Source organism: Leiobunum rupestre, chromosome 9, assembly GCF_980474605.1.
Source record: "Leiobunum rupestre chromosome 9, qqLeiRupe1.1.hap1, whole genome shotgun sequence".
NCBI lineage: Eukaryota > Metazoa > Arthropoda > Arachnida > Opiliones > Sclerosomatidae > Leiobunum > Leiobunum rupestre.
In genome coordinates this window covers 13,241,156-13,265,887 of record NC_143392.1, presented here as the reverse complement: position 1 = coordinate 13,265,887, position 24,732 = coordinate 13,241,156, and the positions used below count along the sequence as shown (strand labels likewise).

Below are 24,732 nucleotides of genomic sequence, written 5' to 3'. Positions count from 1 at the left end.
CATACACTGAAACATAAGTAACATAATAACAATAAGTATGACATTTTCTATTGTTTAAATTCAATTTTCCTCACTGAACCTTTTGATACTGATATGCTCGGCAAGCTCCGACTCGCACTCGAACTGAGTAGTGGATTATCGTTCTTGTTAGTAGAATATTTCATCTTGGGCATATTTAGACACTAGGGGGCTCTGTGCTGAGAACTAATCCTAAATCGCGTAATAGTTCTAAATATCAGTTCGGTGATTGACATACTTAATAACTTATGGTTATTATTTTACTTATGGCTAGAATTAATGAGAATTGACTAATTTCTGCACATTTAAGTCAGTAGCGTGGCCAGGAATTTGATTCTGGGGCGCCTGTGCCCCTCTGCTGGATAAGCTTATTTCAAGGGCATTATTTAATACGTGGGTTAACCAAGTTTCCGATCCAAAAGATCGCCTTTTTCAAGGTCAAGATGACCATTCTCAAGGTCGAGATCGCCATGTTTATAGCAGTTATTTTTTATTATAATATTTTAGTATCTTTTCAAGATAAACATGTTGAAGGTGGTGATAGCCATTAAGTAAAGGTCGCCTCTTTGGACACCACTGATTTAGTAAGTATAATATGTTTAACGCCACTTTGGGCACCCCTAATTTAGTAAATCCGATATTTAAATTTTGTTTAGCAAATAATCAAAATCCAGTTTACCATTTCGACACGCGATAACTCAGAAAATGAAAATTTGTAAAAATGAGCGTAAATCTGTACGAATTGAAAAATGTCGAACCTGCATGTTGATACCCCGTTAATAGATGTTAACTAACACCTTTAAAAAAAATTGACATTTGGCTCAATTTTTCAAGCATGTTAATTATTTCGCAGATGGCACCGGAAATAATTACAGAATTAATAATTGGAGCGTCTACCACCCAAACCGGAAGCCATCTGGCGGCAGACGCCGACAAAGATGGACGAAATAGGGTTAAAAATAAATGTCACTTTGTTCAAGCAACATGTCAAATGCCTTAAATGAAAGCTGCTCACTCATAGATGACGAATTTATAATATATTAATAAAAAGAGATGTAATTTTTCGAAACTGGATTAGTTGATATTTGTGCGTGCCAGACGTACCATAATTTAACCAGTATGCCATACGATACATCTTTTTGCAATAATTTTAACAGACCGTACCATATTTTCAATAATTCTGATAGGACTTACCATATTGTCAATAATTTCGAACCCTTTAACATATTGCACTCATGTTCAGCCCAAAAAGGTTATTGGTCGCCTTTTGTTTAAATTGAATCTTGAGGTCGATAACGGCAATTTGTGGTGGTTTGGTCTTTTAAATAAACTTTTTAATAAATAAAATGTTTAAAAACTGACTAAATTTTTTAAACAAGCCTACATAATTGCTAGTGAAATAATTTAGCCAATAATTTTTGAGTTCGTATATCATAATATCATTTTTTACATCTGGCAACGCTGGTAGAGACAGTTTTGTATATTTAACATTGACCATTAGATGTCTTTAAATGCGTACGTCGGACTAAAAAGACTACTCCCCCACTTCCAGCAACCTTGCACTCCCCCTGTGCCGGCCTTAGGTAAGTACCGCCTGGACTAGAGATATCCTACGTTCCCCTCCAGAACCACCTTCTCTTCTCCAAAAAACTTTCCGAAGCCGGGAAGCCATTGGAAATAATTTAACCGTCTCTTTGGAAATAAGATCAAATACGCTTTTCAGACCAGGCTTAAAAACCTGGGTTATGTAAACCGAAGTATAACTTTTATAAAACATTTCAGCACAAAAAATAAACCTTGGTTCCATAAACGGATGTTAAACCCGGCCTTATGAGGCTCGTCTGCAAAGGGTACGCATTTCTAAACATTTTCAAATTGTTTGGTTCTTTAGTCTTAAAGGGAATAAAACCTCTGGTATTTCTGTCACCCTCCGAAGGTTCAAATATTGTCCGCTGCCTCCCACGGCTTTTCACACCTGCGGCGCTGATAATCGCTGATTGTGAAGGGAATAAAGGAAATTGATGGGGTCTTCCATAAAGAACGCGTTGGAGGTTCTATTCCCTTTAGGTTTTCAATTCGCCTACGTCGAAATACTACGTTTGTTACCTAATTAAATTCAGTTTTCCTAAAATCTCTGGTCTTTTAAGCGAACTAAGGCAAAACAAAATGATTGGCTGAACTGACACTAGCATTTGCTGCGCGTGTGCTGCACATTTAAGCAGACAATTGAGACGTTGGTTGAAAATAGCGTCATTTGTAAAGCATTCTTTATGGAAGGGACCTAATAATTTGAGCAAGAATTCACTAACTAGCGCCAGAAATATCTAAAGCCATATATATAATGGAGTGTTGGTGTTCCACACCAAATGCCTGTGTCAGAATAGAATGACAGTCATTAGGACCAGACTTGCAATTAGGGGCAGTCCGGGAGTCATTGGCTCCCAAAATAAACCCTCGAAATAAGCTTTAGTCCCATTCGACCGAAAGTAGCCAAAATGTGCGATTTTCAATTAAGTATATTTTTCGTCCCATTCGACCGAAAATAAATTTAATTATACTATCGTCTACGAAACCCCTAAACCTAACCTAATCCTAAAACTATCCTAACCTTACCTAACCTAACATAACAAAACATAACATAATCTTCACCTTACCTAAACCTAACCTAACCTATCCTAACCTTACCTAACCTAACATAACAAAACATAACATAATCTTCACCTTACCTAAACCTAACCTAACCTATCCTAACCTTACCTAACCTAACATAACAAAACATAACATAATCTTCACCTTACCTAAACCTAACCTAACCTATCCTAACCTTACCTAACCTAACATAACAAAACATAACATAATCTTCACCTTACCTAAACCTAACCTAACCTAACCTTACCTAACCTAACATAACAAAACATAACATAATCTTCACCTTACCTAAACCTAACCTAACCTAACATAACAAAACATAACATAATCTTCACCTTACCTAAAACTAACCTAACCTAACCTAACCTAACCTAAACCTAAATCTAACCTAACCTAACCAAATCTTACCTAACCTAAACCTAACCTAACCCTAAACCTAACCTAAACCTAAATCTAACCTAACCTAACCAAATCTTACCTAACCTAAACCTAACCTAGCCCTAAACCTAACCTAAACCTAAACCTGAGCCTAACCTAACCTATCTTAATCTTAACCTAATATTAAATATTAAATTATTCGGTCGAATGGGATTTCGGTCGAAAGGAAGTTCAGTCAAAACGGATGATACCCGAACTAAATCCTTCAAAGAGGGGTCGCGGATCACCTGCGAGTCTCGGTTTATACATTATAGTGCTTGTTGAAATAATGCTAACTTTTAACCTGTAGATAGAACGCCGTGTTTTTGCTAAGCCTTAATAAGTAAAAAAAAGATACCTGGTACGCGTACAAATGAAAAGTTTTCATTACTTCAACAAGCGCTATATAAACAGTAACTCGCGGGTCCTGGATCTCGGAAATAGTACTTATCAATCAATTTCCTTGGAGATGTTTCATTGTAGCGTCTAATGGCACGATGATTCCGGGGGCGTCGGTAGAACCACATAACAGCGGGACCACGCTCTTCCTCGCGTAAATCGGAATTTGCTTAAACCTAAAAGCTAATATATAGAACGGTGGAATCGCTTTTAACGCAAACGCTTCCAATTACGGAGCAAGGCGTAATGGTGTACTTTTGAGGGTCAAATTGCCAAACACGAACAAACAACCACTGTAAAAGTTTCCCTCCGGCCTCGCGAACAATGGAGGGAAGGAAAGATAAACTTACCTCGTGATTGGAGAGTTCGCACCACGGTTGTCGACCGTGCGTAAAGACCTCCCAGAGGACTACTCCGAGGCTCCAGACATCCGACTCGAGAGTGAACTTCCGATAGAGGACGCTTTCGGGAGACATCCAGCGGATGGGGAGCATCGTATGACGGCCCACCTGCGCCCAGTCAAAAGAGAAAGAGAAGTTTCGGTTTCGCCACTCCAGGGAACGGGAGGTTCTATTAAAAGCTTCTTCAATTTTGTTTCGTCCATTTTATCCCACGACGAGTCGTTACGGAAATAAAGGACTCAAAAAGTTTCGCAGATTGCCCAGGGACTAAATACCGTTTAGCCCAATAAGCCTTTAAGAGTATTTTAGAGATTAAACTACCTGTCTTAATGGTTGATGATACAGTGTCTTAGGTTCAATTAAGAATGTCCTTTTATTTGTACCTTAAGTAACATAATATACCTATTCGCGACCGAAACGAGTCTAGGTATCGTAACGGCGCCTATGATCTAGCGTCTACTACGGACAAATTAAAAGTCATAAGAACGTTTATTCTTAAATAAACTTATTAAAGCAAACGATGCAAAAATAATATTAAAATGTAAATATCATTATTTATAAAGTCAAATTAACGAATAGAGTAATGGCAGTGCTACGTCACACGACGTCACCCATGAATTTTCCTATTTATAAAAAATTCGCGCCCACATTCGCGCCATGATTTCCGCGAATTGTCTTCAGAATCAATAAACACATACGAGCCATTCTCGGTCAGCTCTCAATGTTTTTCACAACTCAAGTTTAAACTTTCTTTTTGGGAAAATCACGGATGTCATTTTCAAAAAATTAAAAAATTTAAATTTTGGCAAAACAATTGAATAAAATTCGGTAAAAATAGGTTGAATCGATAAAATCGTTAGGGTTTACAATCCGTGATTTACCAATGCTATTTTACGTAGAGAAAGTTTGAACTTGAGTTGTGAAAAACATTTTTGGTTGCCATGGCAAAACGAATGTCCATTGAAACTTTTCCATTTCGGAGCTTTCAAGGTACATGAAGGTCTACTCAGTTCCCGAGTTTCAAAAAAATCGGGGAGAAACACCTCGGGATGTCTCCTTGTGAGTAGTATCTTATCGTCCTTGGGCATAGTTTAAAAACTAAGGCGCCCTGTGCTAAACTAAATCTTGATTGCGCAGTAGCTCGGAAAATCAGTTCAGTGATAATATTTGTTAATCGTCGTACTAATATATAGTGGCGTAGCTGAGAACTCAGAGCCCCCCCCCGCAAAAATCTCAACGGGACCCCCCTTTTAAATTTTTTTATGGTGATCAGGGCCCCAGACGCTTGGGCCCCCTGTGGACCATCAGCTACGCCACTGCTTATGTTATTTATGGTGATCAGGGCCCCCAGACGCTTGGGTCCCCTGTGGACCATCAGCTACGCCACTGCTTATATGTTATTTATGGTGATCAGGGCCCGCAGACGCTTGGGTCCCCTGTGGACCATCAGCTACGCCACTGCTTATATGTTATTTATGGTGATCAGGGCCCCCAGACGCTTGGGTCCCCTGTGGACCATCAGCTACGCCACTGCTTATATGTTATTTATGGTGATCAGGGCCCCCAGACGCTTGGGTCCCCTGTGGACCATCAGCTACGCCACTGCTTATGTGTTATTTATGGTGGTAGCAATATTAATTTAGGTAATGCGAATTAAATATATTAAATATTTCTGATTAGTTAATTCCTCCCTGATCAGAGTAAAACGAGTTGAAGTTTTGACCTTCTAGCGCCTGTAGAAGTGTTCTTACCCTCGTACACCGGTGTGGAGGGTGAAGCTCCCCACCAGGCGACTAGGTTTATTTTTATCGATTACCAAAATTTTCAAGCGAATAAAAAAGGACAACTCACTCTATAATAATCGGTACTATAAACATCTCTGGACATTCCGAAGTCTCCGATTTTGACCACCAGGGGGTCGCTACCAACCAGGCAATTTCTGGTGGCTAAATCTCGGTGAATAAAATGCTGGGAAGCCAAATATTCGACCCCCAGCGATATTTGGAGGGAGATGGCCAGCAACGCCTCTAGAGGCAAATGGTCGCGGTGTCCTTGGTGCTGTGGCCGGCAGCTGGTCGCACTCGCCGCCAACTCTGGACTTCTTTCCCTGAGGAGATAAAGACGCCAAAACTAACTTAATGAAATAGGCATTAAAGGGATAATGGGTAGAGCTCGGCGTTTGGATAAGAATTAATCACTTTATTTATATTTATCCAAAACACACTTTTATCCACAAATTATCCGAAAAAATCTATTATTTTTACATGTTAAATTGCTTTTTAGTCAGGAAAATATCCACGAATAAACAGTTAATCGTAATTTTTATGGTTAATTGAAATTTTAGCGGTTAATTTATCTGTTTCGCCGAGCTCTAATAATGGGAAGGTAAAATAGCCTACTTCCTATCAGTGGTGGGCACCGCTCCTCTCATTGTGAGCGCTTTGTTATTATAAGCAAAATTGAGCGGAAAAATATTTTTTAAAAGAGCGTGAAAATGAGAGGAGCGCCAATTTAGCGCTCAAAAAAGAGCGAACAGAGAAGGGCGCCGATTTTACCGCTCAAAAAAGAGCGAATAGAGAGGAGTGCTTATTTTCCCGCTCAAAACAGAGTGAAAAAGAGAACGGCGCTTTTTTTCCCGCTCAAAAAGAGCGTAAAGAGAGGAGCGCTTATTTTCCCGCTCAAAACAGAGTGAAAAAGAGAACGGCGCTTATTTTCCCGCTCAAAAAGAGCGAAAAGAGAGGAACGCCGATTTTACCGCTCAAGAAAGAGTGGTTTTGGAAATAAGGTAGCGAAACGTGAAAACGTTCATTGATATTAATTTTTAGACAAACCGAATTTTTGGGGAAACCTGGTTTTGGAAATAAGGTAGCTAGTTTTTTTGGAGTGAGATGGCGCCTGTATCAATTGGTACGAAATTCAAATATCCCAATAGCGCGTACGCGGGTTATGAAGTCCGGCGAATTGGCCAGAAAGTACCTCATTTAAAATTAACTAACTAAAAATATAATTTTCAACCAAGTCGGTCTTAATTTAAAAAAAAGTATGTATATTTAAAGTCGAAAATCGCGAAAAAGCACTTGAATGGAAAAATGATTAACTTCTTGGGCTCCGATTTAAAAAAATATAGATTGGGATACCGAGGCCGGAAAATGTAGCGTCGAACTAGATATCGTTGAAATTTATAACCCTAACTGGTAAGGAGTTATGTACGACACGGTGGTATCGGCTACACTGTACTACAATAGTAACAAGACGTACGACAGTCAGAATACACACAATCCTTCTAATGTGTTAAGTTTGTTTGAGCTATTCGCAGCAACCTGCAACGCCGGTATCACAACCAATATATATCCACGGTCACACATATATACAAATTTACACTTATTTGTTACTTCTAGTCATACTTTGAAAGCATCGAAGATACCTTCGATCAGTGTCACTCTTATTTTTTACTTCTGATAACACTTATTTGCTACTACTAGTCAGCCGTTGAGTGTCACACTTATTTCTTCTGGTTATACGACAAAGACTAGTTCGATCAGTTTCATACTTATTTGTTACTTCTGATCACACTTATTTGTTTTTCTGATCACACTTATTTGTTACTTCTGATCATACTTATTTGTTACTTCTGATCACACTTATTTGTTACTTCTGATCACACTTATTTGTCACTTCTAATCACACTTATTTGTTACTTCTGATCACACTTATTTGTCACTTCTGATCATATTTATTTGTTACTTCTGATCATATTTATTTGTTACTTCTGATCACACTTATTTGTTACGTTGAGTGTCACACTTATTACTTCTGGTTATACGCTGAAGACTAGGTAGATCAGTGTCATACTTAATTGTTACTTCTGGCCCACTCTGAACGGCCTTGAAAAACGCCCGAGGGAAACGATTTGAAAACTTTATGAAAGGCTATTAATGGCAATGTATGTACATTCAAACGAGATATCATTGACTCTTCTAGCCTTAACCGTTGAAGAGGTATGCGCGACACGGCGCCATCGGCGGCAGCGCCAACGGCTACACTGTACGTGAGACTAATACACACAAATCCTTAGGATTGTGTGTAAAAAGCGTTTCGATTTCCGAGAGCTATCAAGAACGTATATAAGTAACTGAGAACTACGATAACATTGTCTCTTGCTGCTCAGAATGGAAACACGGTCAAACACTATCAGAATTAGCCTGTATCTGGATAATGCAAAAGTAGGAAATTTTCCTCCGCTCTGATTGAAGACTCAAAAAGATATTTTTTAATTTGCATTCGCTGACTAAATTATTATAATTTATAATATTAATAATAATAATAAATTACAATTTGTTTTTAACGAAATGTAGTCAGTGAATGGTCTGATTTATAGAAGTATAACTTCATAGTGGCAGCATGAAGGAATAGTAGGGAGGGGAATTCCGAGGCGGCGTTCAATCCAACACCGTAGTGACATGGATTCAATAAGGTTATTTAATCCATGGTAGTGACAACTCGCCGCTGCCGGGAGGGGGGGCCATTGAAAAAAAGGGGGATGGTCGTGGTAGACTTTTTAGTTCCACATCGAGATATATATATATATATATCGAAGTCGGACTATTGCATTGGATGGATTGTCGTTAAGTGTTTGTTATGGGGCGCCAAACCGGCCAAAATTGTATGAAATTTCTATAAAAATAAGATAATTAAAACGTCTATAAAAGTATGAAAGAACGTCTATAAAAGTATGAAAGAACGTCTATATAAGTATGAAACACGTCTATAAAAGTATGAAAGAACGTCTATAAAAGTATGAAACACGTCTATATAATTATGAAAGAACGTCTATAAAAGTATGAAAGAACGTCTATAAAAGTATGAAACACGTCTATAAAAGTATGAAAGAACGTCTATAAAAGTATGAAAGAACGTCTATAAAAGTATGAAACACGTCTATATAATTATGAAAGAACGTCTATAAAAGTATGAAAGAACGTCTATAAAAGTATGAAACACGTCTATATAATTATGAAAGAACGTCTATAAAAGTATGAAAGAACGTCTATACCTATTTCACCTTTGATTCTTTCCGTCTATCTAACGATAGGAATCTAACGATAGGAAATCAAATGGCCTCAACAGCTTTTGTATTGGTTTGCCCACCCGCGTATCTTGAGGGTGGGCGGTGCCCACTCTCTAACATAGGATGGCAATTTATATATCAAACAATAGGAAATCACATGGGCTCAACAGCTTTTATATTAGTTTGCGCACCCGGGTCTCCTGATGGTGGGCGGCATCCACTCTTTAACTTAGGATGGCAATTTATATATCAAACGATAAGAAATCACGTAGCCTCAACAGGTTTTGTATTGGTTTGCCTACCTGTGTCTTCTAAGGGTGTATAGGTTTGTCCACTCTTATACACTGATGTGGAACTAATATTACGGACTAAATAATTACTGTAACTTTGTAAAATGTATAAAATAAATTAATTATTTAAACAGAAATACAATAGCGAGTTTAATTTCTTTTTAGGTTAAATTTATATGAATATTATTTTTTAACTTTGTATTGTATTTTTATTAGTATGCCTTTTCTAATTGTTCAAATTTCGCCATATTTTTAAGCGCCTTTCATAAAACCATAAATAGTCTAAAAAAACGAAAGTAAGATAAGGGGATTATATTAACGAAAATCCCTCAGTAGCTAGTGAGACAAAGTTTCCTCTTGTGGGAAATTTCAAAGGGCCCGTACACGCCAGAAGACGATAGGTCATGGGGTATGGAGAAATCCCCAAGAAAGATTAAGCGTAGAGCTAAGCACACAGAAAATTACGGCTAAGCCGTACAATTGTTTCCACATTTACAAAGAAATTATTAAATTACCAAATACTTGGCTCCTATTAGCCTAAATTAAGCTCGCGGAAGATCATTTTTTTTATTTATTTTCATTTTACATATTTATATTTCTCGCTTCAAAGGACCTAATAGTAAAAGTAGTAGTAGTAGTAGCAGTAGTAGTAAACTGTTGTCATATAAACGTGTTGAGGTTAACGGTAATAGTTAGTGTAGGGAGCTGTGGCCTCACGTGGCATGGAAGGCTTTCCACCACCCTCCTACCCATTAGGCCTAAGGTGATGCCTTGGGTATTAGCTAAGCTGATTATCATGATTAAAATTAACCTTTTAACCTTTAAAAATAAATAGCTGTACTTATTTCCGGCAGAGGCGTAGTGCGGGGGGGGGGGGGGCAGGGGGTCATACGCCCCGGGTGCCGACGGTCAGGGCGGCGCCAAACAAAGAGGCACCTAAAGTATTAAAGTGGATATTGGAAACTGGAAATTTTTTTAATATACCAATTAAATTGTAATAGATTAATATTTATTTTGTTATTGATAATGATTAGGTTTCGTTTAAAAACAAGGAATTTCATGGTGGAAATTGGGGCCGGCATAGGTGGGGGGGGGGACGGCGCAAATTTTGGAGTTTGGTCCTGGGCGCCAAATAACCTCACTACGCCACTGATTTCCGGGTACGGGTGTACTGACGGTGGATACCTCATTTCTGGTATTTCAAACAATTTGGTTTGAGTAATAATAAATAAATTGAAATAAACGGGTTCGCGGTTCACTATCTTGTTTCCGAAACTAGGGTCCTCGGAAATATATGGCTTGGGTAAAAATAATATAAATGCAAAAATAGGTTCATGTTCTCGTTTCGCTACCTTATTTCCCAAACCTGGTATATCCAAATATTCGGTTTGAACATTATCTCCTGTAGGCGGTGTTGTCCGTTATGTCTCAAAGCGAAATACGTAAATTATACATCAATGATCAATATATAATAAACTAAAATCTGGGATCCATTTTTTTGGGCTCGTGATTTCATAGCAACCGCTCGCGCTCCGCCGACAAATCTAAACAGTACTTCGATTAATAGCCCCGGGGTAAATTTGGAATCGTATTTCCTTAGCAACCGCTGCGGGGACAAATATAACTGCTACGTCAATAAATAGCCTTGGCGTATGATATTAGGTATTTAAATATATTTCTATGTCGATGTAGAACTAATATTACGGCTTGACCGACATGTTAAAAAATAAAATTAATTGTAATTTTAATCATGTTTTTATCAGAAAGTTTTAAAGAAATTCTAGAATAAACAAATTAATGAATATTCAATCTTGTCAGTGTTAAAATTTGAACGCTCGGAAAAATAAATAAATGGACCATCACGGAAGATGAAAGCCAGTGGCGCACCCAGGATTGTTTTCTGGTGGGGGGTAGGGGGGTGATGAGTCCCAAAACATGTTCAGGTAGAGTTTGTAATGATAAACAAAAAACGATTTATGAAGGATTCTGTCATTATTATTTTCTTCTTCTTCCTGGGGGGCATCCTGGGGGGGGGCGGGCTTACTGCCCCCCTAGATGCACCACTAATGAAAGCAATCAGTATATGTCCGCCACAGTTATATTGTACCACGGTAGAGCTTTACTCGAATTGGCTAAACTTTCATACTTTTAGCCGAAAAAATTAATAATTAATATAAAAAAGATACTTTTTATTATGTAAATAGAAATATGTACAAGAAAAATACTTTTAACAATGCAAATAGTCCTCTAGGGAAACCCCCGGAGGAAAAGTGTTCATCACGGAGGCCGCGTTGCCTCGTTGTACGGCGATCGCTATTCTTTGTAGGAGGAAAGCAACTGAACGCGGCTCGCCTGTAGCCTCACGAAGACGCCGACCTATGGCATGGGTCAGGGCTAAGCCTTCTCCCCCGAAAGATCCATGAGTTTCAATGGCAACGGCCCGAAACATGTATCGGTTCTCCAAGCCGGAGTATTTGGCCTTCTTCCGGAATTCAGCCTGGGTAGCGGCCCAGAGAGGGGCTGAGGAGGAGGAGGCCAGATACGATGGAGCCAGGGGATCCGTACACGTGAAATCCCATACAAGAGATTTCCCGCCAGACCAGGGAACCAAAGTCAACCCATCCGGGAGTTTTCCGTCATCCCGCGATAGACCCGGATGCTCAAGGACGGAAGGAACGCCGGTTGTGACGAAAGCTCGCCTGAAAATGACGTTGACAGCGGCATGGCGAGAGAGACGACCCGAACAATTACAAATGTGTGGGGCGCAAATGCGGGCGCCTAAACGAAGGCCGACGGCGATACGAAACGAATCGTCGTCCAAGAAAGTACCCAAGGCCGGCGATGGTAGAGCGTTGAGCCAACAGCCAGATTCCTTGGAGGATACGGAGAGGAGCCGGGCTTTATCTCTATCACTGTGAGCCGTACCAGCCAAGAAACACGATGATTTGGCAAAAAGAGGGCCTTTCCACTCACGTTGATGGGACCACTGATCGGGAGAAGGTAATGGCGCTTCGGACAGGCGTTCCCATCGCTGAACACCGTCATGAAGTACCGAGTCACGCGTGGCGGATACGCAGTCCGGTAGGATAGCTTGAATGAGATCCGCGACACTGGTGGCGGAAGAAAGAAAGGCGGGGAGAGCGAGTTTGGAAGCGTGACGGACACCGAGGCCACCCTTAGACACGGGAAGAGATGATTGCTCCCAAGGAGCCTCGTCCAACAAAGTATTGGTAACGGCCTGAAGCGCGAGCCGTAGGGTCTCATCGAATGCTTTTAGGCCGTCTACGCATCTCCACACCTCGGCACTACGGAGCAGGTACGAGAGTTTGGGAATGGCCAAGGAGTTTTTCAAAAGGAAAAAGCCGTGATGGGCCGGAATTTCCTGAAGGTTCTCCGACATGATTTTCAAAGCGTCAGTTTTAGACGTGAGACAAGCGGAAATGGCTTCGTCGGAGAGTGGCGCACCGAGAAGGACATAATTGGAACGAGCTATAATTTTTATGCCAGGGGCGGCCGAGTCGAAAAGGGACGTAAAATAGTCATCATCGAAAACGCCCGGATTTAAAATAAGGAGCTCGCACTTCAATGGGTTTAGCTCGAGGCCAATGTCCGCCGAAAGCTCCTGAAAAAGTAGTAGGTCTGCCTTGACTACATCCGGGGCATCGCCCAAGGATGAATCATCGAAATACCAAATATTTAGGGTAGACTTCATCCGGGAAGCCACTTTTTGCACGAAAAGGCAGAAAAGAGCCGGGCCCAACGGGTCCCCTTGCTGAACACCGCGTTCCGAAGAAATTAAAGATTCTCCATACGTAAGAAGTGACGGATCCTTATAGCACTGGCGCAAGAACGAATAGAGATCGGGAATATCCTGCAGGACGCACGCGAGAAGACGATCACGACGAATCATGTTGAAAGCGTTGAGGAAATCAATTTTCAGTAAAACCGTAGGACTGAGATGCGGGTGGTTAACGTATCGGCGGGCGGAGTGAGAAGGAGCGTCAGCTCCCCCACGGCTCCCAAACCCCAACTGTGTTGGACGGAAAGAAGGGCCAAGGGTTAATATTATCCTAGGTATTTTTTTAAATCGATAGTAAAATATATTATTTTACCTTTGCGTCTATGTTGTTCAAAATAGCTTGAATGCGAAAGAGCGCAATATAATTATTTAAACATACATCGCGATTCTAGGAGTATCTTGAAGAAACAGAAGTAGATAGTAGCATAAGTTAATGATACCTCTAACGACAACAAAATCGGTGATTATCACCCTGGGTAGTCTCCTCGTAAGTAGACAAATAAGCCCTTTCAAGGTGGAATCTTTGTCCAGAAAATGTGATGTCAAATCTTGTCTCTCCGACTCCCGCGAAAATGAAAGATTTGAAAAATATCTCGGACCCAGCGCCGCTGTGCGGTCGAGAATGAAACTATATTGGGCTGAGAGAAATAAACCAATACAGGCCCGTACACGGGGGGGCGCCAGGGGATGCTCAGCGCCCCCAAATGAGTACTTGAGCATCCCCAATCCGACTGACCCAAAAAAAATCGATTGCTCAATTACCGAATGATATGATCTAAAATATTTGTATATTAATTATTTTTACTAGAGAGCTAGTATCAGTAAATATTTGAAACCATTTTACTAAAGTTTTTGAAAATTGCTTTCGCGCGTCTCACTGCACCAGAAAAACTTTTCAATTGTAGAAATATTGAACCAGCTTATCAAAAATGTTTGACGGATATTTTAGGGCTACAACCAGATTAGTATATTTACTAATTACATAGGTGGGTGGTATTGGCACCCCCAAAAAGAATTTGAGCGCCCCCGAGTTTTGGCGGCTGTGTACGGGCCTGAACCAATAGCAAACAAGATGTCACGGACATTTAAGTACACACAATCCCACTGATGTATTAACTTAATAAACCCAAGAGGAATGTTATCGGAAAAGAATTATTTGAGTTACCTGGTTTTGAAAATAAGGTGGCGAAACGCGAACACTTTAATGTAAATTAATTTTAAAAAAAACCAAGTTTTTCGAGTAACCTGGTTTTGGAAATAAGGTAGCGAAACGCAAACACGTTCATTTAATTTATTTTTATAAAAACCAAGTTTTTCGAGTTACCTGGTTTTGGAAATAAGCTAGCGAAACGCAAACACGTTCATTTAAATTATTTTTTTTATAAAAACCAAGTTTTTCGAGTAACCTGGTTTTGGAAATAAGGTAGCGAAACGCAAACACGTTCATTTAATTTATTTTTATAAAAACCAAGTTTTTCGAGTTACCTGGTTTTGGAAATAAGGCGGCGAAACGCGAACGAGTTAGATGGCACCTGTATCAATTGGCACGAAATTCAAATATGACAATAGTGCCTACGCTGGTGGTGGGGTACATTTAATTGAAAATCGACCAAAAACACTAAAGTCGGCAAATTCCCCACATCTCGGGCTCCGATCCCAAAAATTACGAAAATCCCTTCGAGGCTATAATAGTGCCTACCGATTGAGATATCAATCGCCTTTGTACCACTAACGTACCGCTAGCAATCGTGTGTACGGCAGCTGGTCAAAAAATATTTAGTGGCACACTTATGCTTAACTTCTGGGCATAACAAATATTTAGGGTCACACTTATTTTTTACGTGCCTGTTCATACGTTATTCTTATTGCAAGCAGGCTTTCAGTGGAATGCGAATATAGCTTCAGCGCGTAAAGAATTCAGGTATGACGCGAAATGGCTAATTAACTCACTTAAAATTAACTTTTTCCAACGCGGCTGCAACCTAAGCTGGAATAGGCCTAGAAGTAACAAAACTGGTGATTTTTGATCAAATCTTACTTACCTACTTCCTGTCGTACGACGTGCGTAAAAAGGGCGTTAAACGTGCGTAAAACGTTGGGGGTCACACTTATTGTTACTTCTGGGAACACGTTGCAAGCTCGGCGCGAACGGCCTTGAAAAATGCGAGAGGGAAACTGGCGTTTAGAACTCTATAGACACGCGGATTTACCATGTCGGAAGTTGCGGGGGTCCGTATACGCTGTCCAAAAAACCTCACTTAGAATTAAAATTAAGCAACGCAAATCTAGGTTTAAGGGAAACCACAGCTATTCAAAAATATAACTCTCATGAAAATCGGACTTAAATTAAAGAACGTTATGTAGACTTTTAGGCGAAAATATAAAACCGCGAAAATTGGGGTCCCGTAAATTAACCAGGAAACTATACTTAAATTTCATATTTACTGATATAACTGAAGTTGTATATCCGCTGAATCCTAACCTAACCAAAATATTTTTTTAACGTTATCGGACTTAATTTTAAATAAAATATCAACCACACAAAGCGAAACCACAAAAAATAGTAAATTGGGCATTTGCCCAACTTCTCGGGCTCCGATCCCAAAATTACGAAAATCCCGTCGAGGCTATAATAGTGCCTATCGATTGAGATATCAATCGCCTTTGTACCACTAACGTACCGCGAGCAATCGTGTGTACGGCAGCGGCGGCGGCGGCTACACAGTAGGTGATCATAATACACACAAATCCCTAAGGATTGTGTGTAAAAAACGTTCTTTTGCCTCTGCGGGGGGAACGAATTTTCTAAGGGAATACCGAAATTTATCTCTTTTGGGGAAGTTCAAGCTAGCCTTGCACCAAACGGGATTAAAGAGACGTCAGCTTCGGCAGTTCCAAGTGTATGTTAAAGCTACTTTGATACGAGGTACGGAGAGACATAGGTCGATTTGGACAAGCATATCCGCCATAGGCAGCATAGCCATTTGTCTACTTAGAGGTATCATTAACTTATGATAGTAGACAAAGTAAATCGTCGTCCAACAGAGTAAGCTTGGAGCGAGAAATGTGTATAGAGACCACGCCAACGGGTGATACAAGGGGACAGGGATTGCCCATCCGTGGCGGAAGTGTGGGGGGTTAGGTGGTCGTCCTCACACGGCCTTTCACTTCAACTGCCTCCCGGACCCGAGGGGCGAATAAGAAATTTAAAAACATGATTATTTTTATCATCCCGGCAAAGAAAGGAAAGTCAATTATCAAATTGCCAGCGGGTGAATGGGCCTTGCTAAAACGGGGCAAAGCAAATAGAGAGAGAGAAGAATATCAATTTCACCTCGGAATACGTTAGGCTTAACCACTTTCGATAATGCTACGACATTCTATTCAAATATTTGTATTTGGAAGCTCATCAGTGTCATCAGAAGTAAATGAACACAAGTTATCAGAATGCTATACTCCCCATGTTGGTGCCGTTTTCCTTAAGAAGTTACATTTCGACCTCGAATTTCAAATTTTGCGCGCTCCTAGGCCGAAAAAAAAACGTTTTTGTTTTTATTAAACCATTATTTATACATATAAATAGCTTTACCCACAATTCCCAAGTGCAATTTATGCGCGTCAAAAGACGGGGACGGAAATTAGCTTTTATTTGACTCGATTTTCTCATCATTTTCATAAGGAAAATCCCCTCCGATTCTGAGCGCTATTTCAATAACTTCGGTTCATTTACATTTTCTGACGTAGTATTTTGATGAACCGTACGCTTTCAGTCATAGGTGTTTTTGAAAATGGCGTTAATTTTTTTGTCTGGGGCAGAAAACCGAAAAAAAGCTAAAACGTATACCACTTATGTTAATAGTAAATGAAATTGATAAGGATGAAGTTGTTGAAGAAAATGAATGATGTATCAGCGCTGAGCTATACTGAACGTACCCAATGTGTGCAATTTTTGACTTTTCTTTTTTCTTTGTGAGACAACGGGAATATTTTATGAACATTATGGTTTTTGGTGAGATATTCTACTAAAACTTACTTAATAATTTAAAGGTCTCAATTTTTATATATTTTCTGGATAGTTATGAAATTAGATCGTAAAAAAAAAGAAAAGGTGGCGTAAAAATCGCTTAAAATGAAGTTTACAAACTTTCTGGCAGTCTGTGTATGTTACTTTGTCTACATTTCCTCTGGTCACCCTGGCCTTGAAGCATATGCAGTTCACGATATGCAGTTCACGATATGCAGACGATTTTACAAAAACGATAAAAATATAACAAGTTTCAGGTTGTGGGAATTCGTGGGAAGTTTATTATTCAATTATGGGAATTTGGTACCATAAATATTGGCAACACTTACAAGGAGAGTACCCGAGTTGTTTATCGCCGGTTTTGTTCAAAGTCAGGCGTTATTTAGAACTATATGAGATATGAAATTTCCCAAGAGGAGACGTTGCACTTCCCATTCGATTTGCCATAGCAACCGAAAATGGTTTTGACCTCGGTTTTGACCACTTCAAACAAAAATAAGATTTTTTCCTTATTTTACCCAAAAATTGTTACAATTTTAGACCAAAAATGTTCCAATTTACCCAAACTTGATGACATTCACCTAAATGTGGTCCAATTATCCATTTCGTGATTTTAATTTTAATTTTAAATTTTCGTAGGTGAAACCGATAAAATCCCATGGAGATTTTTTTGTTTTAAGTGGTCAAAAATATGTTCGTTTGCCATGGGAAAGCGAATGGGTAGTGCAACGTCTCCTTTTGGGAAACTTCATATCTCATATAGGCAGAAATACATGAACCGAAATTATCAACGTCCTATTCCTCTAACACGGGAGGCAAGTTTCCATTCCCCCCTCTATTTGGTAAGGAGGAGAAAACCCCCCTCGAAATTCAGCCTCTCCCGATTTCACCAAGGCTACTTGAGTACGCCACCTGGCTATTGATCTTTCCTCTCACTAGATGTCGAAGTAATCTACCCATGATGCACTAGAATTTTTCCTCTCCCGCGGGCGGGCTGAAATGCGTTCGGTTTTTATTTCCTCCCTCTCCTTGTACTATGGGAAAATGCCTCCCAATAAAAAGGAGGTCGTTGATAATTTCGGTTCATGTATTTCTGATATAGGTCTACATTACGGCCGACTTTGAACACAAAATCGGCTACAAACATCTCGGGTTAGTGTCTTCCCCTTTCTAAGAAAAAACTGAAAGAATTTTTCTGGGAATCGCGATAGAGGTACGCAAATTTTTTGTTAAAACCAATAGATTATTGCCTTGAAACTTCTAGATGGTTTAAAAGCTTCTTAGAAACTACGGCGTTACCCTAATTCCTCTTTTATTCTTGGGTCTTTCCCGGGCTGCTTTCTTTGACGTTCTCTTAAGCCGCTGTTTGTCCCCTTTTTGTTCAACCCAATTTTTATCTCATTGTCAACACGTTGGCTCGTCAAAATTGCTTAACATCAGATTTTGATATACAAGAATAATAATAAATAATAATCAGCTAAGTCTACAAGTGACTTTTAAAGCTATTTATTCAGGTGACCGGGTTACAATGCGTAGGAGGGCGATGGAAAGCCCTTAATGCCAAGCGAGCCAACAGCTAACTATTACCGTTAACCTCAACAAGGTTTTTGGAAGAGGAATCCCCTTAACCAGTAGGTGGTTTTTTTTCGCTTGTCCGGGGACAAAAAGTGTAAACTTTTTACCCTAAGACGTTTTATTCGCCTGTTCTCGGGGTAAGATTTACCCTGTCCCGAATTTTGTTCGCTTGTTCCAGAGCTCTAAGGTTACACTTTTTACTCCTCCTCGAAAGGAGGTGTAGAGGGAGTTATCTGGCTTCTATAGAAAATTCGTCTGCTTAAATTTCGTTTCACGAAAACATGACGGGCAAGCTTTTTATATGTAACCTTTAACTACTCCCTTCTTACTCCAAATGGTTTTTTTCGTAAAGACAGAATTGAAGTAAAATGACGTCTTATGGCTACACTTGAAACCTGCTCAAAAAAACAAAAAACAGGCGAAAAAAAAACCACCTAATGAGAAGAGAACTTGCTAACTCAATGCGGAATTAGATGTTCCAAGTTTTCACCCAGTTGGGATCGAACCCGGATCCTCTGGCTGTGAGACGGAAGTGCTAACCACTCCGCCACCCCACTTTGATTTACCAACTAGGGGTGTTTTTCCAAACTAGTTGGGTTAATTGACCGTTCTATAAATTTCTAGCTAAACATGCAAAACACTTTCACAAAGACAACTTAGCGCTACTTCAGTAGGACTTGCAAACTTATTTACTCTTTGGTTTAAAAATTCTGCTTATGCTCATTCCTATTTGATTGGTATTTTTTGAAACGTCACCCATAAACTGTATTTTCAAAATATAGCTAAGGTAGCCTACGTGAAGATAGTATATTTCAAAATATAGTACGTCCATAACTGAGCTATTTACAAAATCAATGAGATATAGTTAATTAACTGTTTATAATGGTTTCTGTAAAACTATAACCGTTAAATGAGTAGGATTTTGATCAACAATCCACTATTTATCCAGACAACTAGGTTGGCAGTTTTGCCAGATAATCCATTATTGAGCCTCCCTGGTTCATGAAAATTCGGGCCAAACCTTCTGCCTCTCTATACACAAGAAATAAACACATGTTGTATTTTATGCAGGGTGGAAGCCTCAGCCGTGGTCCAGCCTCAGTACTTCTCTTAGTACACCAGAGTACTGCGGGTGGAACACTTCTACAGGCGCTGGTAGGCCAAAAATAGACCAATGGGAGAATTGGATGCCTCAGTCGTGGTCCAGCCTCGGTACTTTTCCTAGTCTAAAAAAAGACCAATGGGAGAATTAGAAACGCATCCTCCAAATGCTTTTTCGGGCGATTGGACAAAGATGCGCTTCTAATTATGCCATTGGTCTATTTGTGGAATACCAGCGCCTGTAGAAGTGTTCAACCCGCAGCACTCTGATGTACTAGGAGAAGTACCGAGGCTGGACCACGGCTGAGGCTTCCACCCTGTAGAATGGTCTATTGGTTAAAATTATTTAATTTTTATTTGGCAGTGCTTTTACAAGGACCCCGCATCCAACTTTTACTCCAGTCTTACCCACAAAAGCTTGTTGCCATGTTTAAAGGGAATAGGAACGCGGCTATTTGGTGTGGAACACCAACACTTCCATTATGGGCCTCTCCATTATATGGCATAAGATATTTCGGGCGTTAGTTAATGAATTCTTGCTCAAATTGTTGGGGGTCTTCCATAAAGAATACGTTGATCAAGACAACCAATGGAATAAATACTCCTTATCAAGACAACCAATGGAATAAATACTCCTTATCAAGACAACCAATGGAATAAATACTCATTATCAAGACAACCAAATCCATAAATACTCGATATCAAGACAACAAATGGAATAAATACTCCTTATCGAGAAAACCAATGGAATGAATATTCCTTTCAAGACAATTAAAGCCAAAAATACTCGTTAATCAAGGCCACCAATGGAATAAATACACGTTATCAAGACAACCAATGGAATAAATACACGTTATCAAGACAACCAATGGAATAAATACACGTTATCCAGACAACCAATGGAATAAATACTCGTTATCAAGACAACCAATTCAATTATCAGGCACGTCTGTTTAGAGGGCCTCTAGTTTGGTCACGCCACTAGCGGCTAAAGCTACAACCCCTTTAAAAGTGAGAAACACAGTGGTCTTACGTCGTAAGTATAATACCTGAGAAAGCCATTGAGGTCTCCGTTCTCCATGTACTCGAAGACCATCATGGGAGGCTCGGCGTCCACGGAAATGCCGAAGAAGCGGACGATGTTGCCGTGCTTCAAGTTAGAGAGCAGTTCGGCTTCCCGGTAGAAATCGGCCCTCAGCGATTCGTCCGGCTGCCCTTCGCCGACGACGGCCGATTCTTTGAGCGTTTTGACGGCGACCATTGTGGTGGGCTCATCGGGGCTCAAGTAATCCACCGTGCCCAGAAAGACGCGGCCGAACGCCCCTTCCCCCAACGCCTGGATGAAGCTGATCTTCTCCCGGGCGATCTGAGGAATTCCTGCCGGAACCAATAAACTCAAACTCTATTACAAGAAACCAGGAATCCATACCTCTACTTAGAATGCTTATCCTGCCGTATCGCGTACGGTAAGATTACTCTGACGGCTTTGGCCCCGCCTACGAGAGACAAAATCCCTTCTGCGCGCGCTCCCCTATCACGTAGTTGTTTGTTAAGTTAACATGGTGACGTCAAAAAAAACGTCAGACACATCGAGACGAAAAACTGCCGCGATAAGCATTCCAAGTAGAGGTATGGATTCCTGAATACACTCTATTCACTATAATAACGAAGTGTTGATTTTACTAAAAGCGGTACGCCACCGAAAATCCCAATGGTTTATGATAAGTCTACGATTTGTTTTTGTATAGACTCTCAATTTCAATTCTGACAAAAAAATTAACCACCAAATCAAACAATTTAATATAATAGTAAATACCAAAATCCACTATTGAGCCCATCCAGTTCAAGTAATCGGTGAACAAGCCCATAACTTTAAATGCGAGGGGCTAACCACTTCCTCAAATTCTCTACTTAATCACTTTAGTACAGTCAAAGCTACAGGCTTGTACACCGATTACGGATAGTGATCAGCCCCTCGTTTGAATGTACTAAAGTGATTAGTAATCGATTACAGATTTAGCATTACCAAAGGCTGTACTCGCTGTAATCGGTGTACATAATAAAGGGACTGGTAAGCCCTTCGACCCAAGTTCGGATTCTGTTTTTCTTATTTTAATCTATAACTATAAACCTTAAAGTTTGTCCTTTTATTTATTTATTTATTTATTTATTTATTTATTTGTCATGTTCCTAAAAACTCGAGAACGGTTAGCTTTAGAGCTTTAAAATTTTAACTCAATGTTCAGGGCCTGATTTCCAACTAAACGCGCCTAATTCCAAATACCTGACATGGTTATTAATCTAATTTTATTTTACTCATAATTCAATTTTATTATACTCGACTTTGGACTTCCACCCCTTTGCTTCCCTTATCTGGCCATTGCTGCGTTTTTTTAACAAGTTGGCAAGCCAAAATAAACCTCTCCTCGGAAGAGTTTTTAATTTTCAGTGAAGCGTAACTTTATCCGTGGTTCTGCGGTAGAACGCTCACCTGTCGTTCAAGAGGGCTCGGGTTCGAATCCCGACCGATTAAAAAATTATGCTACACCCAATGACAAAAAGAGGGCGCTTTTGCAAAACCTTTTCCCTGATTCTAAGAAACTGCTTACGAAAATGCGTTCGCAGGCCTGACAGACAGACAGACCCACCCACCCACACACAGACAGACAGACAGACACGGTGGTTGTATAACCCCTTCTAGGGTACAAAGTCCCCTCGGAGAGGTAAAAACCAGCCGTAAAATTAAAACAAAAAGCGTTGTTCCATAAATCTGTTTAACCCATGAATATTGTGCTCTATAATTAGCCACAGAATACTCCGAGACAACGTGGGGCGAAGCCTATTTTTTAAGCCAATAAGAACGAATTCGGAAATGATGTCACTTTAGCGCAAGACAGTTTATTACCACGAATTCGGGAAATGACCTCTCACGAACGGTTCGCGTTATTTTGTTAGAAATAAGGTTTAAAGTTATAAATATTTCTAGATTAAAAATACAAAATGACGGAATGTAACTCCAATCTTTTGAAAGCAATTCTATCGAGTGTATGTGAAGTTTTTAACAATTTAAACATAAAAGCCATCGCTGAAAGGCTAAGCCTCGGTGATACTTTGGAAGAAAATCTAAGTCAGTGTTTGCCATATTATTATTATTAAATAATAAATACTCGGTTATAATTTTATTATAATAATAACTATCTTAATAATAATATAAAAATAATAACTATTCTAATAATCATATAATAATAGCTATCTTAATAAAAATAATAACTATTCTAATAATCATATAATAATAATAACTATCCTAATAATATAATAAAAATATTAACTATCCTAATAATATAATAAAAATAATAACTATCCTAATAATGGCTTCCGGTGAATAATTTAATATATAATAATATAATATAATAATATAATATAATAATACAATAAAAATAATAACTATCCTAATAATATAATAAAAATAATAACTATCCTAATAATAATATAATAAAAATAACTATCATAATAATATAATAAAAATAACTATCCTAATAATATAATAATAATAACTATCCTAATAATATAATAATAATAACTATCCTAATAATAATATTAAATAAATACATTTAATTAAATAGATTCGTGATAAATAATGCGAAAAGGAAACCTAACCATAACGTGCCATTTTAGGAACTAAAGCTTCGACCACTTATAAATAGCACGCTTCCACTACTTCACTATAAATTGGATCCGCCCCACGCGTCGCCGGAGGTGACTGACCTAGGGTATTCCAATTGAATATTCATGGCTTAAATAGATTCAGGGTTGTCCTTACCGGCGGAGCACACGAGAGCGCTCTGATCCTGATAATAGCTGGGATTGTCGACCACTTTTCCCGCGTGCAGAGGGATTTTCTCCCGACTAATTAAGAGATCGTTTTTCCGGTTCCGTCCGTCGTGTTCATCCGATCCGTTCCACTCGGCAGCTCCGCAACAGGGGCTGAACAGGGCGCGGGGGGAGCGGCGCCGATCGCCTTCGCCCCCCTTGCCGCTCGAAGAGGGACGCCGGTTTCGGGCTCGTTTCAGCCTTTGGCAACGGCGGCCGCGTTGCAAGTAGAAGGCCACGGCGAGGCTGCCAAGGACGCCTACCACGCACGACACCACGATCAGAGTCCATTTAGAAACCTAAATAAATAGAAAAATAAATAGAGCGCGGACTTAATTGGCAGCGAGATAATGGATTAGACCCTAGTTTTCGTTGGACAAAAATTGTTCGATTTGCTGCCGCTTACATCCTACTTTTCTCTGCTCATAAACCACCAGTGGAAACTAAACTTAATCATATATTTTTATATTTTATATTTCATATTTTATATTTCATATTTTATATTTCATATTTCATGTTTTATATTTTACATTTTACATTTTACATTTTATATTGTATATTGTATATTGTATATTGTATATTGTATATTGTATATTGTATATTGTATATTGTATATTGTATATTGTATATTGTATATTTTATATTTTATATTTTATGAGCATTAAAACTTTGAACGTTCCAAAGTAGGGTAATTCTTAGTTCCCACTAGCGTGCGTAGTAATGCATTTTACTTTACGAGCGTTAACACTTGGTACGTTCCAAAGTTGAGGTAAGCTTAGTTCCCACTAGTTAGCGTGCGTAGTAATGTATTTTACTTTACGAGCGTTAACACTTGGTACGTTCCAAAGTTGAGTTAAGCTTAGTTTCCACTAGCTCGCGGATTTATGTATTTTACTTTACTAGCGTTAACACTTTGTACGTTCCAAAGTTGAGGTAAGCTTAGTTTCCACTAGCTCGCGGATTTATGTATTTTACTTTACTAGCGTTAACACTTTGTACGTTCCAAAGTTGAGGTAAGCTTAGTTTCCACTAGCTCGCGGATTTATGTATTTTACTTTACGAGCGTTAACACTTTGTATATTCCAAAGTTGAGGTAAGCTTAGTTTCCACTAGCTCGCGGA

The 24,732-nt window shown here is 39.3% G+C and overlaps 1 protein-coding gene across 1 annotated transcript in view; it reads right to left on the bottom strand.

Moving 5' to 3' along the window:
• The window catches only part of LOC149926606 (BDNF/NT-3 growth factors receptor-like), a 102,338-nt gene that overhangs the window by 5,689 nt on the left and 71,917 nt on the right, over window positions 1–24,732 (bottom strand). The window contains exons 10-13 of the mRNA XM_090158401.1: window positions 23,562–23,910; window positions 20,791–21,118; window positions 5,736–5,991; window positions 3,834–3,992 (exon numbers count right to left, since the gene is read on the bottom strand). Coding sequence (XP_090014527.1) covers window positions 3,834–3,992; window positions 5,736–5,991; window positions 20,791–21,118; window positions 23,562–23,910 — 1,092 coding nt within the window. The remainder of the gene's footprint in view (window positions 1–3,833; window positions 3,993–5,735; window positions 5,992–20,790; window positions 21,119–23,561; window positions 23,911–24,732) is intronic.